Consider the following 19,521-nt stretch of genomic DNA (forward strand, 5'->3'; position numbering starts at 1 on the left):
AGTCAGACAGAAGTATTATTAAAGCCTAAGTGGTCTAAGTTTTGCATGTCCACCATCTAAGCTTGTGAAGCAATTTATTTTGTATCCAAACTATTCACTGTAGCTACAAAAATATCACCTACTCCCCCAGCTCCTATTTTAACATGATAAGGAAAAAAGAGGAAGAAAACTGGAGTGTATAACAGTTGGAGCATTTCAGTGTCAGCATGGCATGGCTACCTATACTCCTCTTCGTGAGAGAATACTGTTAATATAACTCTCAGTGGCTCCACTACAGTTGCTTGGCGGCCAATGGTAACATGGTTCTCGCTGTTTGTACAACTTCAATATGAGTCACTGTGTGTAAATAGAATAATAAACAGCTGTTACTGAAAAGCCGACCAAACGGAGCCAAATAGCTTGATATATGTATTTCACAGTGATCATAATGTCAATGAGTTGCATTGTAAATATGTTTAAATCGTTCGTTACAAAACAATCTACTACATTTATTATGGCAAGAGCGTGGACGGCAGCGCAACACTCGACACTGTGCGTCTGTCACAGAGCGCTGTTCGTGCAGCCAATCAGAGACTCTCTTACTAGGAGGGCACAGCGCGTTTGACCTATTGAATTGCGTCTTTTTGGGAGGCGAAGTATGGTGGCGGCAATGCTATGGAGTTTCCGCTACTCCTCTGCTTTCATGCCATCAGTTAGGAAGCTAGCAAGAGAGCTAAGCTAGCGTCACGTTAGGCCTCCAGTAGACCAGCGGGAGAGCTAGACCGAGATCAAACACCGCGATTCGGAAGGAGACAAATATCCCTTTATGAATCTGCATGAGAACAATTAAAATCCCAGAAATATGGTGGTTCTCAAAATTCGAGACCAGGTAAGTGACCATTTGTATCCACAGCTGACCTAAGTTTAAGCTACTGTTGGCCGGGCTAATGTTAGCTAACTGCCCTGATTTCAACAGCGGAATGAATGTAAGACCAGTTTCTCCTGTTATTCTCCAGAAGCATTTCCGTAAACACTTCACGTGAAGCTAGGTGATACATTTGCTATACGTGTGATGTGAAACTTAGGAACAGTACCGCCGGGTAACATCGCATGTTGGAGTGTTGGGATGTTTCTGGCAATAATAAAGAGCCATCACCATTTACACCGAGACACACACATGCGCGAGCGGTGTGTTGAGACGCATCCAGCTCAGGATACAGTGTGTTGATCTGCAGCTATTAGCCAGAGCCTGCGTGAAATGCTACTAGCTCCTCAGTTGTGACTAGTTAGCATGTTGTGACTAAACAATGCAACACTGGGCTTGAGTTGTGTCGCTTCCGAGGGATTCTGTTTAATAATAGTAAGCCCTGAATATCTGTAATGTAGTGTAAGATGATTAGCACAACAGCCAAAGCTATCTGTTGATGTTGACATGAATAATGTATCTTTTATGAACCGATGCCCTGAACTAAATGTGACATCTTTGAACGCCACCACTGTGTTTTGACTGCGGCGATCTATGAGAGGCTCAGTGTGATGCTTTCATTTCTAATGCGTGTTTCTCAGTGTTAAAGCGTTGGATAAGTTATACCCTTGATCACAAGCCTGTAGTGTTTATCCCACTTGTGAATACTGTTAATAATTGAACCGTTTGTATAGGAAGAAGTTGTTTACCAAAGGTATTTAATTTTTATTATATGAATGGGAGACATGCAGGTAATCTGCTGTGTAACGTGAATGGTAATAATACATGATGTGACATTATTAGACATGCATCCTGTAACTATGTCAAACACTTCCTCTTATCATATAAGGGTGTTTTGAACAGGCCTGCTATTCTTGTAGCATATGTAGTGTGTGTGTGCGTGTGTGTGTGTGTGTGCGTGTGTGTGTGTGTGTGTGTGTGTGTGTGTGTGTATACCTGGCCTCATGTGAGCTAGTGGAGTTGCCAAAGAGCTGTCTCCATGGTGATGGTATTAACTAGGCTGGCTTGTGTGAGGAAAGGAGGTGTGCACAGTCGTGTAGTCGGAGAAGTAGAGAAAATCTCCTACACCGGTCGTGCAGGACTGGAGAACTGAAAAACAACAAAAACGCAGATTTATCTTTCCTTCTCTGTGGGGGGGATGTACAGAGATCATCAAAATGAAAACAAGTCCCCATTTGTTACCCTGACTTTATCCCTAGTAACTCTGAGCACTATTGCACCCTGCAGATAGTCATGGGCGTGATAATGATGAATGAGAGGATTGTCTTCTGTTTTTTTCAAACCGGCTTTAAGCTACTTGATGGTAATGGTAATCTTTATCTTGCTTATTCTGAATGCTTATTGAGCATGCATTTGACTGCTGAACGGCATCATGTGGCTCACATTTGTATGAGGCCATGACTATGTTTTCCTGTTGGTTTCAATATACTTCAAAGGTTAATCATCTTACCCATGCCACCACATATATATCTTCACAGTAGATTTTTTTTTATTTGATCAAAAACAGTAGTGCTCACAATGTTTGACTTTTAAATTTGTTTAATCCTGGCGTCTTGCAGCAGAAAAGTTGAGTACATTTCATACAGTACAATTCACTCTAAGTGCTTAGAGTGAATGATACGGGATAACAATGTTATAGTGAGCCATTAGTAGACCGTACAATAGTTGGATCCAGACACCGCTCATTCTATTTGATAGGGTTTTGTGAAGTATGTGGTGGCTCAAACTATGCCTTATCAACCAGAGGTCTTTTGTACATTCAGTCTTATAAGCTACATGGTTGCTACATTAGCTAATTAGCTAGCTGGTGTAGCCCGGTGGGTTAACTGAAGGATGGAGGATTAATGAACAAATGTACTCCGCATACTACATCAGTCTAATTGTGTACACTGAAAGAACTCTTTAAGGCCGAGAAAGGTAATTCAAGACAATAAAGGTTTTCACTACAGCCAAACAATACAGCAGGTGGATTTAAAAACCTGCTGACTTTGCACTTTTGTAACAGGACTCTTCCTGCTTCTTCATCTTGCGTATTGTTTTCGTTTCATGGGGTGGATGATGTTCATTCGAAGGTTATAACTACTCGCGTGTAATGGAAAAGCTTGATCGTAGCTCACCTGACACAATATCGCTAAATTGCCGACTTATACTTGAAAAATGTTTTAACTGCGGTTATTGCATCTGGGTCTGTCCTGGGTAACCCGTCGCAGCCTCCTCATCACAGACTGGTGTTATGGCGGATCAGATGTGTTGGGGTGTGCAGCAGTGTTGAGCTGGCAAACATGGCGGTTCATTAGCAAACTTAATTACAGTTTGTGACTGTTGATGGGGGCATTGATTTTTAGCAGAGTTTCCGAATCAATTTGACAAGTCACGGAGATGTAACACTAGTTAGTAACAAAAAACAATCACGAGCAAACATTTGACAAAATGTATTGTAGAATTAAAAGAGCACTTGAGCGGTGACAATCATTTGCCAGCTTGGTAAAGATTGTCTTCCATTAAACATGAACCAGAAAGTTATGCTAAATGTATTCCCGTTGGCATTCAACCTTATTATTTATGATGTGGTCAAAATGATTTGTGCTAGCTGGTGGTCAAAAAACGTAGAATTGTTTTCAAATGCACCTGCAGTCTGATATGGAAGCTATTGCTTGAGGTTGCATAAAGCTGACAGTTGTTGTGAAGATGTGGGCAACTACATGGACTAGGTGTCGTAGACGCTCTGTCAGCTGTGATGTCTGCTGTGTTGGAGTGTCGGGTTCTCACTTCAGATTCGGAAGTAAGTACGAAGTACGCTAGCCTTGTCTAGAATCCGTGACTTCAGCTGCCTGCACATGGGTAAATATTGCAATAAATCTTTAATATGGTTTCAGTCTTAAATGTATTTCATTTAAGGCATGAATATAAAAAATTGTGCAAAATGAAAATAAGGAAAAATATGATGGTTTAAACAATATTTTACTGAAATAGCACAGCTCCAGTTTTGTAGAAATCCCACAGACAGCAGTACTTTTCCTTTGTGTACACCCCTAGAAGGGTGGGGCCAACGTAGCTACTTTCTAATGGTCTGATCAATAAGAGTCAGACTTCACAAAGAACTCAAACAAGTACCTCCTTCACTTCACTTTTACTTTGGAAACTCTTTTTGACTTGTATCATCTGTGGACACTTTCCTTTTCTTTCTTTTTCTTTTGTCTCTGTGTCCGTTTAGGAGATGCTGACAGCGAATCAGTCTTTTGGACCACAGCGTTGGGCTTGTAGTCATTCACATATTGTGATAATTCACTCCGTGCCGTGTTTTGCTTGCCAGCTGTCACTAAACACAGAACAGAATTAGAAAAGAGGCCGCTCAGCATTTGTCTGTATCATCCTCTGATTTGTGGAGTCATCGCTTTGTTAAAATGTCTGTACCGAACTGCTCTAGTATCTTTTTTTATAACCGTGTCCATGCACCAGTCTGTGCCTATTCAAAGGATTATTGGCAACAACAAATCGGGGCTTTTTAAGCATTAATGTGTGAACTCTGAGCAAATGAGCCGCGTGTGTGTCGTGGTGCTTGATGACGAGGATTCTGAAGTCTCTCTCTGGTCTAAGGTCTCCGAGGTCAGAATGCTTTTCTCATATCTGATCTATACTGTTGGCGTTTTCTAGTCTAGGTTCCCCCTCACGTGTCATTGGCCTTGCACGTTTTTACCGTCATGATGAGAGTCTGAGATAGTGTTGCAATGTCAGCCAGAAAAAGTCTTGAGATCCAGTTGATTTTGACACGGCCTCTCTCTTTTACAGCCTGCTCTGCTGAAAGCTATATTCAATGTGGATCCAGATGAAGTACGCTCACTCATATTCAAAAAAGAGGATGTGAATGCACAGGTAATCCCAACCGACTCTTGTTTCCTCATATTATTTAAATTTCAGCGGCACAGAATTTAAAACCTCTTGTGTATAAATGTCCTTGTCCTCAAATATCTCTTTCTGTTTTTCTTTTTGTTTGTACAAAAAGCACAAAGACTGTTTTTACAGTTCCCACTGCATGATCTGACTCTGCTTATTTTATTGCATTGCTCAACATTACTGCTTTGGTATTCAAAATAAAGCTGGTTTGTACTAGCTTGTGTTTCACTGGAGGCCTCTTTAACTTACTGGATTTTGTGTTTGCCATGAATGGTGACTGTGCTTCTGTAACATGTAATGGTTGTTTCTCCTTTCTAGCATTGTAATGTTACAACAAGTACATTGGCTTTAATGTCACAGGACCAAATGAATTTGTATAAACTATAGGAGAAACAAAAGGTGATAACTTTGAACTCTGTTTTGTTTCTATTAATGTCTTTGTTTTCACTTATTACAGGACAATGAGAAGCGGACTCCGCTGCATGCTGCTGCTTATCTTGGTGACGCAGAAATTATAGAGCTGCTGATTCTTTCAGGTGTGTTTTGTTTTTAAAAGAGGATTCATGTACAGAAGCTGCTAAAGTCAAACAGCCGTATGAAGTTCTGTCATTCTTGTAGTGTAGACGATTTAGAGGTCAGTATTCAGAAATTGGAACCTTTCATCTCCAACATTAATGTCACATATCAAGCAACATTTATCCTTTTAATGTTACAATTCTTAGAAATGTGTTTATCGGGAAGGATTCTCTCGGAAAAGGCCTGAGTTAGCATAAAGTATGTAATTGGTGTCACAATTTGAGCTTGTTGACATGTGACCAGTATGGCTCAATTGATTGCACCAATTTCAGGATGGTTCCTCATAAAGTTTAAAACCTTTTAAAATCCCGTTCTGGGTATTGAAGGGAGTGTTAAATGCTCTTCAACGTTAACCTGTCTGAGAGCGAAATGACATATTTCAAATGCCTCTGTGGCCAGATGTTGCATCTGCATTCAATATCGTAGAATACCTCTACATGCACCCTTTGCAGTCTGCTCTTTTCTTCTGATAATGCAGATGGAGATATTACTAAACAGAACTCTTTAAAAGGCATTAGCCATTTTGTTGAAATGTTTCAATAGATTGTCGTGTAGCTGTTACGACCTCGAACAGTTTAACAGCCGGCGTCCTCTTGACTTGTAGGTGCCAGAGTAAATGCCAAAGATAACAAGTGGCTCACTCCTCTGCACCGGGCCGTGGCCTCCTGCAGTGAGGTACGTGTACGTTCCTCTGATTCTGTACCTAGTCATGTAAACGGTGTGGAGCTTAAACCTACATGTGATGACGCCTTGTCTTGCAGGAGGCCGTCCAGGTGTTGCTGAAACACTCTGCGGACGTAAACGCCCGAGACAAGAACTGGCAGACGCCGCTACACATCGCCGCAGCAAATAAAGCTGTCCGCTGCGCCGAGGCCCTCGTCCCGCTGCTCAGCAATGTGAACGTGTCGGACAGAGCCGGCCGGACTGCGCTGCACCATGCGGCCTTCAGCGGTCACCTGGAGGTAATATTAAGCCAAGAGTGTGGTTTGATTCCGCTGTGAGCTGTTTTTGATTCCGCTGTGAGCTGTTTTTTTTTAGTTTTGATGGAGTCACACCTTAATGGATAAAAAATGGCAGCACATTTGAATATGAACTGCAATAAGATACAATACACGTGCGAACCTAAAGGGTCGGTGCTGACTTTGTGGCTGCACAGTCTGTCCCGTCTTTGTTGTGTTTTTAAAAGTGGAACCACTTCAGTGCTGATCATAGAGACGGACTCCGATGGGTTTGTCTGGCTGCTCGTAGAAGCTCCTGATCTTCTCCTCTTACTGACCGGATGTGCCTGCTTGCCTCATAAATGTGTAAACACAATGGCTTTCCAATACGGAACAACTGAACAATGGTTTAAGTGTGAAGTGAAGTGAAACAATCTACATCCCCATATAGCTCTGCAGACTACCCACCTCTCTTTATTGTATAGATGGCTACACACACACACACACACTGTATTTGCCAGTTGTTCCTCATCCTTGTTTCTCTCTGATTGTCTTTGACAAAGTTTAAAAAATATATTTTTGAATTTAGTGCTATTCATGAAAAATATTCATCACCATCACAACATATTGCAGTGAGTTATTTGTACCTACGGTGTTTGGCCTATGCTGTGGCCTATTCTCACACTCTAATTTAGACAAATAAGTAAACTGAGCTTCTGTTGTATTGGTGTGTGTGGTTGAGTTTTGATGAGGTGATAAAATCTGCTTTTGTATCTGGGAGTTAGTTGCACAAATGGAAACCCCAGGAACAAATCTAAAGTTGGAGAAGCTCACCAAATATATAATAAAGCTGCTTTCCAAAGACAACAGCAAATATTCAGACCGTCAGTTTTTCTACATGGATGCACACTGACTTCTTATGTACTCGTATGCAAGTTAATTATATAAAAGTGTCTCATTTAATCAAGTGCAATGTATGCAAAACAAGCGCATAAAAGCTGTTCCAACAACCTTTTGGTTATGCAGCAATAGTCCAATGAAACACTCAACAAATACAGATGTCAGGAAATGCAGCTGTAGCCTTTGTTCAACTTGATAACAGCCTATGCCTCTCTTATGCATAGTCTTCAACTTAGGCGCACGGTGGACATTGACAGTTGCATGCGTAGCTTGTGCTGTTGATGTTCCTGTGTTGTGTGTATGCAAAACGTCTTTCAACCTGTGTTTGCTCAGCACTTTAAACAAGAATGTATAGCCTTGTGGAAGCATGTGTAATTCATGAGATTAGATTAAATCAAAGTAAACTGTATGCATGTACATGGTATAGACCGGAGTATTAAGGCATTACACACCACGTACACACAATGGTTGTATGAGTTGCCACGCTGACTGAAAGGCAGCAGAATTGGTAGTGTGCAGGTTGTAACTTCCCTCCACATTTTTCCTGACTGCTCTTTTGTTTTCCTCTGTTGCTGCTGTTAGATGGTGAGGCTCCTGCTCTCCAGAGGAGCAAACATCAATGCCTTTGACAAGAGGGACCGCCGCGCAATCCACTGGGCAGCCTACATGGGTAATAAATCAACTGTTTTTACACCACATGATTATGTTTCTATGTAACTTCATCTCATCTTGTCTCCAGGACTTTATTGAAAATACTTCTACTTTTAAAGGCATCAAAATGATTAATTATTTGATGTTAAAGGTAACACTCGTGTTCTGATATGACCAAATTGAATGCGCATTCATGTCGTGAAATCATTTTCTTTTTTCCGTCATCAGGACACATAGAGGTGGTGAAGCTGCTGGCATCTCATGGAGCCGAGGTGGCCTGCAAAGACAAGAAATCTTACACCCCCCTACATGCAGCCGCCTCCAGTGGAATGATCAGTGTTGTCAAATACCTCCTGGACTTGGGGGTGGATGTAAGTTCCACCACCAAGCTGATTGTCCTCACACTGCAGTTCACCGCCAGACCTAATGATCTGATCAGGAGAGAACAGACATTTAATAACTCATAACCTGGCCTTATCCACTGCTTATGTTTTGGATAATGACTCAACAGATTTTTTTTTTTTATCCCGTTTGTAAAACAAAAAAAAGAGTGACAGCGTCTCGATGGTGCGATGACGACTCCCTGTTTTGTCTCGCCGTCTAGATCAATGAGACCAACGCGTATGGCAACACCCCCCTCCACGTGGCGTGCTACAACGGGCAGGACGTGGTGGTGAACGAGCTCATCGAGAGTGGCGCCAACGTAAACCAGGTGAACGAGAAGGGCTTCGCACCGCTCCATTTCACCGCCGCTTCACGCCACGGGGCGCTCTGTCTGGAGCTGCTCGTGTGCAACGGGGCCGATGTCAACATCAAGGTGAGTAAAAAAAAAACAAAGCGATGCCTCTCTTCATTTCAGAACGGATAACGTTGGAAGAACGTTGCTCCATTTGACCCGGGGAAGCTTGCTACTTAATAACTGGCACTCCTTTTCCAGATGTATAGCTTAGGGTCGGTGATTTAGCAGCAGTTCTTTAGTTTTTTGGAGCTCCGTTTTTGGGAATAGACTTCATAGCTAAAAGCCAAAATAATGATCTATATTGTGATAGCACCATGTTTTTGTTTCCCTCCAGAGTAAAGATGGTAAGACTCCCCTCCACATGACAGCCATCCACGGGAGGTTTTCTAGGTCTCAAGCAATCATTGAGAATGGTGAGCTCCTCTGAAAAATTCCGCCTCGCTGACTTTATTTCTCACGCTGGACTGCAAAAGTGCCTCTCAGCGTAACATCGGCTAAGTGCTTCTTTTTTTTTCTTTCTCTCTCTCCTTTTTTCTGAAGGTGCTGAGATCGACTGTGAAGATAAGAACGGAAATACTCCGCTGCACATTGCGGCTCGGTACGGACACGAGCTCCTCATCAACACCCTCATCACCAACAGAGCTGACACGGCTAAGTAAGTGAGCCCGTCTGCTCTTTTACAGCCACTGTTACAACTTTACACCTTGTGGAAAGAAGTTGCATGTTTGAACCTTTCAAAAGCATAGACGTGCTCTCTGTTATGTGACTGATGGAGATTGTTCTGTACAATTTAATAGTACTTTCCTACCCTTAGTTTAGCACTATCGTTATTTGGTTGATACTGAGTAAATCAACACGATTGTGTCACTTTCAGGCGAGGGGTTCATGGTATGTTCCCACTTCATTTGGCTGCTCTCAGTGGATTCTCTGACTCCTGCCGAAAGCTCCTGTCTTCAGGTGAGCAACTCCGTATTCATGTTGTCTGGCCACCCACAATAGTGCACGCTCAGCTAGAGCCTTCTTGTTGAATGGGTCAGTCATTGGGGTTGTATAGGTCTAAATCATCTGTACTGTAAAACCTTGTGTACAATGTGCAAGGATCTTGCTCATAATCCGTTACTCTGGTGCAGGATTTGATATTGATACGCCTGATGACTTTGGAAGGACCTGTTTACATGCTGCAGCTGCTGGAGGGTGAGTACAGGACAGCTGAATGGTAAAAGCTAAAATAAGCTAAATAATGGGCAGCTTTTATATTAGTGTTAGGATGTAGATCGTGACCTATAACAAAAATAACTTTATGAATCTCCCGAACCCCTCAGAAACCTGGAATGTCTCAATCTTCTCCTCAACACGGGGGCAGACTTTAATAGAAAGGACAGCTTCGGCAGGTTTGTAGCATTTAATGATAGTTCTCGAGTTTGTTCCCTCCGAGTTGCGTGGTTCAATTTGAAGAGGGAGCTGAGCTCTGTTTGCTTTTCCAGGACCCCTCTGCACTATGCTGCTGCCAACTGTAACTACCAGTGCCTGTTTGCTCTGGTGGGCTCCGGGGCCAGCGTCAATGACCTAGACGAGCGGGGCTGCACTCCTCTCCACTACGCCGCTGCCGCTGACACAGATGGAAAGTCAGTAATGCTTTGGAAATTCACTTTCTTAAAGGAGCGGGAGGGCGGGTTATTATGTTTGAGGGTTTTTGTGAACAAAAGCTCAGTTGCGTTATTGGTTAATGCTGAGTAAGTAGGTGACGTTTCCCTGACCTCGGCCTCTTTGTCGTGTCTGCAGGTGCCTGGAATATTTACTGCGAAATGATGCAAATCCAGGGATCCGAGACAATCAGGGCTACAATGCTGTGCACTACGCCTCGGCGTATGGACATCGCCTCTGTCTGGAGCTGGTGAGAATTCTACTCCGGCGCACACGATGCATAACAACCAGCATCTCCGTATTTCTATATTGTAATTATTTAATTGATTGGTGCTTCTCCCGCTCTCACACAGATTGCAAGTGAAACACCTCTAGATGTGGTGAGTTTAATGTTTGCTTTTCTTCTTCTCTTATTGCTTGTTCTTCTTTGTGACGGTCATGTTAAATTGAATTTGTTGGGAGCCATCAGTACATTGTGCAGATATTTTTTTGTGAATTATGTCGCTTATGTCTGAAGTCGATTCTAACTTGTGCACCCGGTTTGTTCAGCTAATGGAAACCTCAGGGACAGACATCCTGAATGACTCCGATGTCAGAGCCCCCGTTAGCCCCCTGCACCTCGCTGTGAGTGATTCTGTATTATCCTTGTCCTGCTATTCCTTATCACGGCACGATCCTCAATCTCATCTAATTTATGTTAACTTATTCATGGTAAATGAACCATTCAGGCATACCACGGCCACCACCACGCTATGGAGGTTCTGGTGCAGTCTCTGCTGGATCTGGATGTGAGAAACAGCCAAGGGCGCACGCCTCTCGACCTGGCGGCCTTTAAGGGCCACGTAGAGTGTGTGGACGTCCTAATCAACCAGGGAGCCTCCATCCTGGTCAAAGACTTCACTTTGAAGCGAACCCCCATCCATGCTGCAGGTATGGACCTGGACTCGGTGGCACATGAAGCTGCCTACATCTGAATGTTTTACAATCTAATATAACATGTTTTGGTATTATATTTACTGCACCTTTATTGGCCGGGATTATTTGTGGTGTGGTTTTGTTTTTATTTAGTGTTTCATTTGTAAAGGCCTTTTGTAACATTGTTTTAAAAGGTGCCGCATGAATAAAGTGTATTAGTATTATTATGGCTATGCTAATGGTGTGTTCCTTCTTTCCCTGCAGCAACTAATGGTCATTCAGAATGTTTGCGTTTGCTGATTGGTAATGCTGACCTTAAAAGTGCAGTAGACATTCAAGATGGGAATGGACAGTAAGTCAAATTTGTTTGTGATTGTTTTTTTATTTTTCCCCACTGATGATCTAAAGAAATTGCTGAAATGACTGTCTGTTATCTCTTAGAACCCCCTTGATGCTGTCGGTCCTGAGTGGACACACAGATTGTGTGTATTCTCTGCTGAATAAAGGAGCCAATGTAGAAGCCAAAGATAAGTGGGGCAGGACAGCCCTTCATAGAGGAGTACGGAGATCTTACCATCTTACACACACTTACACACTGTATATGTACTTATACTCGTTGTGTGTTACGTTTTTTCCTTCCAAAAATGTTGTTGTCGTTTCAATATTACCGTATATATGTTTGAGATGCTGCCAGGCATATTATAGATATACAAATGTGATTTTCTTTGATTTGTGCTATTTGTCTACAGAAGGAGTAATAATATCTGTCAGCTCTCAAATCATGTGAAATGCATAAGCGTTCAGGATGTCAGTCAACCGTTAAAAAAAACCGCTAACACCTACCGTTTTCTGTCTGTAGGCGGTGACCGGTCACGAGGAATGTGTGGAGGCCTTGCTTCAGCACAGCGCCAACTTCCTGGTGCGAGACTGTAAAGGGCGCACACCAGTCCACCTGTCAGCAGCATGTGGACACATTGGGGTACTGGGAGGCCTGCTGCATGCTGCCCAATCAGTGGAAACACTCCCCGTCTTAACAGACAACCAAGGCTACACCCCACTGCACTGGGCCTGCTACAATGGTACAGAGTTGAGGCTTTGAAAACCTGCTTTAAAAAAGACAAACAATCAAATGTAGTTATGGGAATGTGTATCTGATGTTTAGTAATGTACGCTCTTAAATGCGGGCAAGCTGCCAAGAGAGTAAGAAGGAGCACTTAAGCAAGTGTAGATTTTAAAATCAGCATGGACAATCAATAATTTTTCATGTTTGTTCTTTCGTGCATTTTCCTCATGCACCCAAATGCACAATTTCAACACGTGTGGGTTTTAAAAGAGCCCTGATTGTGAGCCCCTGGAGATGAAGGCTGACGGTTAATGCTCTCTTGTCTGCAGGTCACGACACGTGTGTGGAGGTTTTGCTGGAACAAGAGGTTTTTCACAAGGCCGAAGGCAGTGCTTTCAGCCCCCTCCACTGTGCTGTGTAAGATCTTTTGAGCCGTCCTCTGTTTAATTAAATGCATGCGAGGACAAACCTTTCATGGAGGAAGTAATGGTGCCCTTTTGTCATCTTTAGAATCCATGACAACGAAGGTGCTGCTGAGATGCTGATAGACACTCTGGGCCCGGCCATCGTCAATGCCAAAGACAGTAAAAGCAGGTATACACATTTGTTTGAGACAGGTGTTTTGTACCTGTAATTAAAAGCTGGCATAATGACGAGATGATGAAAAATGAGCCTTGTTTCCGATAATATGTCTGCAGGACTCCACTACATGCAGCAGCCTTCACTGACCATGTGGAGTGTCTCCAGCTGCTGCTGAGCCACAACGCTCAGGTCAACAGTGTTGATGCTGCAGGGAAAACCCCGCTCATGATGGCCGCTGAAAATGGCCAGACCAACGCTGTCGGTACGAACGCTTCTCTACTTTCACCACCTTCGTTCTATGTTGTCCATAACTGGACTGCAAAACACCTCTCTGGGACGTAATAATCAGTGCTGCGTCGAATTACCTTCAATGTGTTTTTCCTGCTTTTACTTGTTAGAACTACTGGTGAGCAGTGCAAAAGCAGATCTCACTCTGCAGGATGCTGTGAAGAACACTGCACTTCATCTCGCCTGCAGTAAGGTTTGTATTGCCGTATGGTGGCACGCTTCCTACGTTCTACAGCAGCAGTAATAGTTTGTTCGTACAGTTTGTTTGTTGCATTGTTTCACACACAAATGGTGTTGCTGCACATTTAGAAGCTATACTCTGCGGTGATTTTTGATATGTATCGTACTGCACCTGTTTTCCACAGGGACATGAAACCAGTGCCTTGTTGATATTGGAGAAGATTACAGACAGAAACCTCATAAATGCCACTAACGCCGCCTTACAGACGTATGTATCACTTGTATTACATCAGGGTCTTGTCTCTTGCTGCATCTGAGCGATGGGAATGTGGGTTGGTTACTGTGGGGATTTGAATTAGTAATATAGAGATACAAATCGTGAAATATTGACTCTCCTGTCGGTGCATTCATACTTTGTTTTTCAAGGCCTCTACACGTGGCTGCAAGAAATGGTTTAACAGTGGTGGTGCAGGAGCTGCTTGCAAAGGGAGCCAGCGTACTTGCAGTCGATGAAAACGGTAAATTCACAATGTTGTTTTTCTATTACTATAGACCAGCACCTTTCATATATTTGGGTTTTTTACAGTACATCAGGAAGTCCCATCTAAACATCGATACTAATGGACATAGCAGTGTCAGTAATTATTAAAAAAATCCTCATCCAAATGGCTATTGGACTGCTTTCAATTAGTCCATTAGCTGCTCGTTAACCTTTTAAATCATGTACCTAATGTTCACTTCTGAAACACGACGGTTAACATACTGTAGACAAATCACAAAGAGGTAAAAACAGGATCAGAACTTTATTTTGGTGATAACCAAGCAATTAAAACATGCCTGGCTCAGGTCTTACAGATTTTTCAGATCATCTTAATGAAAACTTCTCAGACTCGTTATGATTTTACCTCAAATACATCTAAAAAGCCGTGTTTACTCATTTAACTTAATCATTTACACCAATGCTGGAAACAGAAACTGTGTATTTCTGTTATATAGTATGTAACGTTGGTATACTGTCACTGTTCACAGGTTACACACCCGCCTTGGCTTGTGCCCCCAACAAAGATGTGGCAGACTGCCTAGCCCTCATCCTGGCCACCATGATGCCTGTGTCCCCCTGTGCCCCGGCACCCACCCTCCCTTTCAGTGCCATTAACCACTACACCACCAGCCCCTCCAAGAGCGTCACCTTCGACAGCCTGCCCGTGCTGCGCGGCGAGCACAGCTCCTACTGCAGCTTCAACAACATCAGCCATCAAGACGGGCTCTACAAGGACGAAGAGCTGAATGACTCGGACTCGGAGACGTACTGAGGGGACAGGAGGGAGCGATAAAATGCATAAACACACACACACACTGTGTCTTAAAAATCACCCACCGCCAGCTTGGGAGGGCAGAAGAAGCAAGAAAAGCGCCCACAGGAGCCTTAAGAGTCCTCTTCCCCCCCCCCCCCCCCCACCCCCCACACACACACGCACGCACACACAGGAGAGAGGGAGGAGGTGCAGCATGTTGGCCCACACTCATCCCGACCTCATCCAGCACCAGGTGTCCTTCAGCTGATACTGGACCTCAGTAACCGCTGCTTTACCAACCTTGACTTCTAGAGTGCTAAAAACTGCAATTGTTGGGCAGACAGCGACTTTTGTACGGCAATAACATGCTGAAGAGGGATGGTAGCACTTCAGAGAGCTAAACCGACGGGGACCAAAAGGCATGGATGCATTTTAACCCAGTTTTAACTGTGTACATGAGATTGAGAATTTGGGGGTTTATTGGTTAGCAGGTGGGAAGGGGGGGGGGGGGTCATTTTGGGGATTTCTTGATGAGTTAGAGAAGGTTGATGTCCGCACACTACATCCGTCAGAATGCACTTGTCCTTCGAGTCTGTAAGTCATACAGCCGGAAAATCATTTATTTTTTTGAGATCAAACATTTTTAATACACCCATGTTCATGTCTTAAACTCGTTACCCCTCAGTAAGAAATCTGATTTAGCGACCTGAATAATTTAAAAACATTTGATATGTGCGGCAGGTTATTTTTAAGTTGATCAACCTTACCTTTGTATATTGACCTGTCCATTGCGGTTTAGTCTTTGAAGAATAAATTATTTGTGTAATTTCGCTTCCTATTTACGTGTTCATTTTGTGCCTTCATTAGTTACTGAGAAAAGATGAGTTTGTTGAGGCAGCTGTGAAAGTACAGTGATGCGCACTAGGTAAGTAATGGAACATTTCTAAGAAGCACTGATCCTGTACTGACGTATCTGACGCTCAGCTTTGTGAGAAGAAACACTGTAAACCAATGATAGGACAGCGTTTGATTTTGTTTGATATTTTTTGCTCTTATAGTCAATGTTTGTTGACAGGTTTTGCTTGCTTTAACTTAAAAAAAAGAAACCACTCGATCCTACCACGATTCAAATCTTCCCTTTTGTCTGTTGAAATATCCTTTTAACTGGAAATATGTACAATACATTTGCTAGCTTCTTTAGAATGGAAAAGATGTTTTTTTCTTTTCCTTGAAGAGGGATGAAACTAGCATGTATATAGAAATTATTACTGTGAATTCAACGCTCCAATGAATTCTTTCAGTACTGAGATTGCTGTATATTTTATGAGTAATAAAGAAATGAGTTATTTAATAATGAACATGAGTCTTTTTATGAAGTGTTGCCTTTCATTTTGTCAAATATGTGACACATTTGAAGCAGTTTTACATTCATACATTTTCACATGTCAGAGTAGGAAAAGCACAGGTGTAAATAATTGAATCAATGATCGCTTTATTCAATTTAGCAGCTTAAGTTTTCTGAGTGGTACTCACACTGGCTCATTGCCACATCATCGCATACTTCTGTCATAGTGTTGTAAGCCCTTTTACACTCTAGACCAATCAGGGGAGGGCACATTCTAAAAACACATTTTACATGATGACATCCGTCACTATAATTACATGTTTTAAAGAAATGCACTTATGTTTATGGTTTTAATATTGCTTCAGCACCCCCTTTTGGTTTAAATTAGTAAATGATGTGATTGTGGGATTATAAATATCTGAGAAACATTTCTGACATCAGGTATTACTTTTATTGTCCTTGCCCCAAATTTTTATCATTAAAATCTTACTGGAAAAATGTATTTTACCACTTTGTCTCACGGATGTCAAGGTCAGCACAGTCCTTAATATCTATTATGGCTTCTTCTGGGGATCCACCAAAGAGCACATGCAGGATAGCTGGGCTGAGTCCTCCAAGGCATGGCCCATTATGGAGGAATGACCAATCATTCGGCCAGCAACAACAAAGAAGTCACTCTCCAAAAGGTAATGCCAAGTGGAGGGAATCAGATGATCTTGTTCCCCCTCAAAAAGAAGAGTTCCTCCTGGTACTTCAATTAAAAGAGAAAAGTGAAAAAACATTGATAGTGCAGAATGTAAAGGACATAGACATTCAAACTTTCATACAGAATTAATAAGGAAATATCAATCAGCCACTGAATACTTTGGGTGATCCTGTAGAAACCTACAGGGCCACAGCAGCTGCGTCACATTTGGTTGTTTTTTAAGGTTTTAGGTATTCTCTGGGTAAGTAGAGACAGATCTGTTGTCAGCCTGGAACTGGTGCAAACCAAACACAGAGCCTGATAGCAGCCAAAGTGAATATTCACTTACCAAAATTAATCTCAATACCATACTGAGGTTTGGACATGATGCTTGCAAAGAAATGGCGAGTCACGCCATCACCAATTGCTGGATCTCCTGAAAAAGCAAAATACACAGTACAGACATCAGTTAAATGAACATATGATCATTTTTTAGCTTTAGTTTTGCGTGTGTAACCAATTTACCCTGGAGTGTGCATGTCAAGGGGCAAGCCCACTCAACATTAGCCATCTTATAAAAAGAAAGGACTGTCCTCTGCACTGTCTCCAAGATCCATGGTAAGATAGAATGATTGTCCAGTTGCATGCCACCTTAAAATGTCTTCTTTGAATCTCTTTGCTGCCTCACTGGGATTTGAAAGAATTTTCCAATTAACACTGGATGAATTGATATGTAGAGAGCAACAATTTATTGCAATAAATGATGTCTAAATGATGCAACACACCTGGGAAGCCTCTCTCCTCAGTGGGATCTAGGTCAACTATCTCAGGAGCAGCCACACGTCCCTGAGAGGTGGCACGCAGTAGTTTGTGCTGCTGGCCCTTGTTGTCTCACTTGTAGTCTTGTCAACATGCTCACAAATCTACCTTCACTTCGGGAGGCACTTTCTGTTGTCACCACAATTTCTACCTCACCACTGCTCTGTGATGGTCTTGGGTAAAGAGAAGCACGTTTTGTTATTGGGGCCAGTATATTTTATATTACATTACACATTCACAAAAACACTGCAACTAGAAAAGAATGGTCATATAAATAGAATAGAATAAATCCATTCAAATTCAACTTTCCCTCAAGACTAATATTCAGGATCATAAACATTCAACATGCTTTACATCTTTTGGCAGACTCCAGAGCCTAATGCTTCATGTCTGATGTACGACTACTTGAGTGCTTGACAAATGTGATGTTTTAGTTCTGTAGAGCGATACCTCACGCACTCATCACTGTGAGCCTTGATTCTTGTAAAAGGGAACTCCTCTCCACACGTCACACATTTCTGAGGTGGTCCAACGAGCTCATTACTGCATTCTGGTTGACATGCCTGTAAACAAGATCATTTTAAAATGTAACACAAGCTATACTTGTGTAAATGCTCATACTCTTGACATTTTCATATGGGAACACCAATTTAAAAGTGAGGATCTTACAGGGTTCCAGATTCAGGTTTCTTTGGAGTGGTCGGATGAAAATTGTAGCGTGACCAATCTGTGTTTGTGGATCTTTCAAATGTCTCACATGGTAACCCTCATTGGGACATGGTATGATGATCAGTTGGCGACTTCGTGTTGTTCCAAAGATTTTGAGCAACTCAAATCCTCCCCCTTGTCTGAGTTTTGGATATGCCTCTAAAATAAATTCTCTAAAGTCATCTGGATCAGTATGACTATCTGAAAATAGAAGACAATAATACAAACAACCGATCTAACTTGACATATAATTACGTTTAATGTTTTTGAAAGCTAACTTGATTCAAGAAAAATACGTCTGTCCATCATGATGCCTGACTTACCTTGGAATGCAAGACGTGTTTTCCCCCCTAGTCCTGCAGCAGCAAGTCTGTCTCTGGCTTATCGGTTTGTCCTCAATACAACAGAAAGAGTGAGTGTACGAATGAAGCTGTGCAGGCGCAGCAACAGTTCGCCTCCTTCTCCCTCCAATGTATGGACCAAACGGTATTGAAACCTCGGCTAGAATCAAGTGAAGAGGATAAACTATAATCAGAGAATAAGGACGTTGCAGAAGAAACATGTTGGCTAACGATATCATCGCACACTTTACAGGAATGTGATCTGACGCACAGCATGAATAAATAAATCACTCATCACCGGCGATAGTGATTTAGTCTACACAAGGGATTTAGCATGGAAAAGTGTTCCCTGCAGAAACCTACCGTCCACTGGGTGCCTGGGTGTTACGTTAAAGCAGTGAACGCCGCATGGCTGCCTAGTTCAGTTTGATAGAGTATATTGGCACTTTGACCAACAGTATTTAGCTAAACAACTGCTGCTGTTGTTATGCTGCTTATACGTTTAAACAGAAGAAACTCACAGTTCTCAAGCGGGTCTGCCAGCGGCCGCCCGGTCGAAGCCATGAGTGCTGCTAGCTAGTTTTTTGACGTCGTCCACAGGGATGATTTGCTAGGAATCGGTTGCTTCTGTCTTGCTCCCCGACTCGACCAATCCTGCTTAAGAATGAGGTTCGGACCGCCTACCTCACTAACATACGGACACAGAAATACAGAAATAAATAAATGAAGGAATACATTTCAGCATTTAATTAGTTCTGTATTTATTTCATCATGTTTTTATTCTTTTATTTATTCATTTCTGTATTTATACATTGCAAGGAGTCTTCTAGATGGGACAGCCTCGGCACAGCCGCGGTGAAGCATTCGGTCTCCAAACGGCCACAGCTCGCGCGCATAGAATGTTCAGAAACACTCTATAGAAAGACATGACGTCACAAAGAGATGAGAGGCACAGTCATTTGTCGAGATCAAAGGCAAAGGAACACTATATATA

The 19,521-nt window shown here is 42.4% G+C and overlaps 1 protein-coding gene and 1 long non-coding RNA gene across 3 annotated transcripts; one reads left to right on the top strand and one right to left on the bottom strand.

Moving 5' to 3' along the window:
* Positions 1-635: 635 nt before the first annotated feature.
* ankrd28b (ankyrin repeat domain 28b) lies at positions 636-15,987 on the top strand. 2 transcript variants are annotated; one of them, XM_076109081.1, is made up of 28 exons: positions 636-868; positions 4,754-4,837; positions 5,316-5,394; positions 6,039-6,109; positions 6,196-6,396; positions 7,855-7,942; positions 8,152-8,294; positions 8,528-8,740; positions 8,997-9,075; positions 9,203-9,317; positions 9,537-9,619; positions 9,793-9,856; positions 9,985-10,053; positions 10,147-10,287; positions 10,445-10,556; positions 10,660-10,686; positions 10,856-10,930; positions 11,035-11,236; positions 11,486-11,573; positions 11,663-11,780; positions 12,081-12,300; positions 12,614-12,701; positions 12,795-12,878; positions 12,983-13,128; positions 13,265-13,347; positions 13,520-13,602; positions 13,761-13,852; positions 14,364-15,987. In XM_076109081.1, the coding sequence occupies exons 1-28, from the start codon at positions 842-844 to the stop codon at positions 14,645-14,647; spliced, it is 3,159 nt and encodes a 1,052-aa protein (XP_075965196.1). In that variant the 5' UTR covers positions 636-841; the 3' UTR covers positions 14,648-15,987. The 2 variants fall into 2 exon arrangements, with proteins under 2 accessions (XP_075965196.1, XP_075965197.1); XM_076109082.1 differs by lacking the exons at positions 636-868; positions 4,754-4,837; positions 5,316-5,394; positions 6,039-6,109; positions 6,196-6,396 and adding an exon at positions 6,463-6,738.
* LOC142969269 (uncharacterized) lies at positions 15,964-19,120 on the bottom strand. Its single transcript, XR_012959114.1, has 8 exons — positions 19,049-19,120; positions 18,510-18,687; positions 18,148-18,387; positions 17,929-18,041; positions 17,445-17,651; positions 17,185-17,346; positions 17,009-17,095; positions 15,964-16,725 (listed from the first exon to the last, which is right to left on the bottom strand). It is a non-coding gene; the product is annotated as an uncharacterized LOC142969269 (long non-coding RNA).
* Between the last annotated feature and the right edge of the window lie 401 nt (positions 19,121-19,521).

The sequence above is a fragment of the Anarhichas minor genome, unplaced genomic scaffold (genome assembly GCF_050575085.1).
Source record: "Anarhichas minor isolate MPS153535 unplaced genomic scaffold, ASM5057508v1 ptg000041l, whole genome shotgun sequence".
Lineage (NCBI taxonomy): Eukaryota > Metazoa > Chordata > Actinopteri > Perciformes > Anarhichadidae > Anarhichas > Anarhichas minor.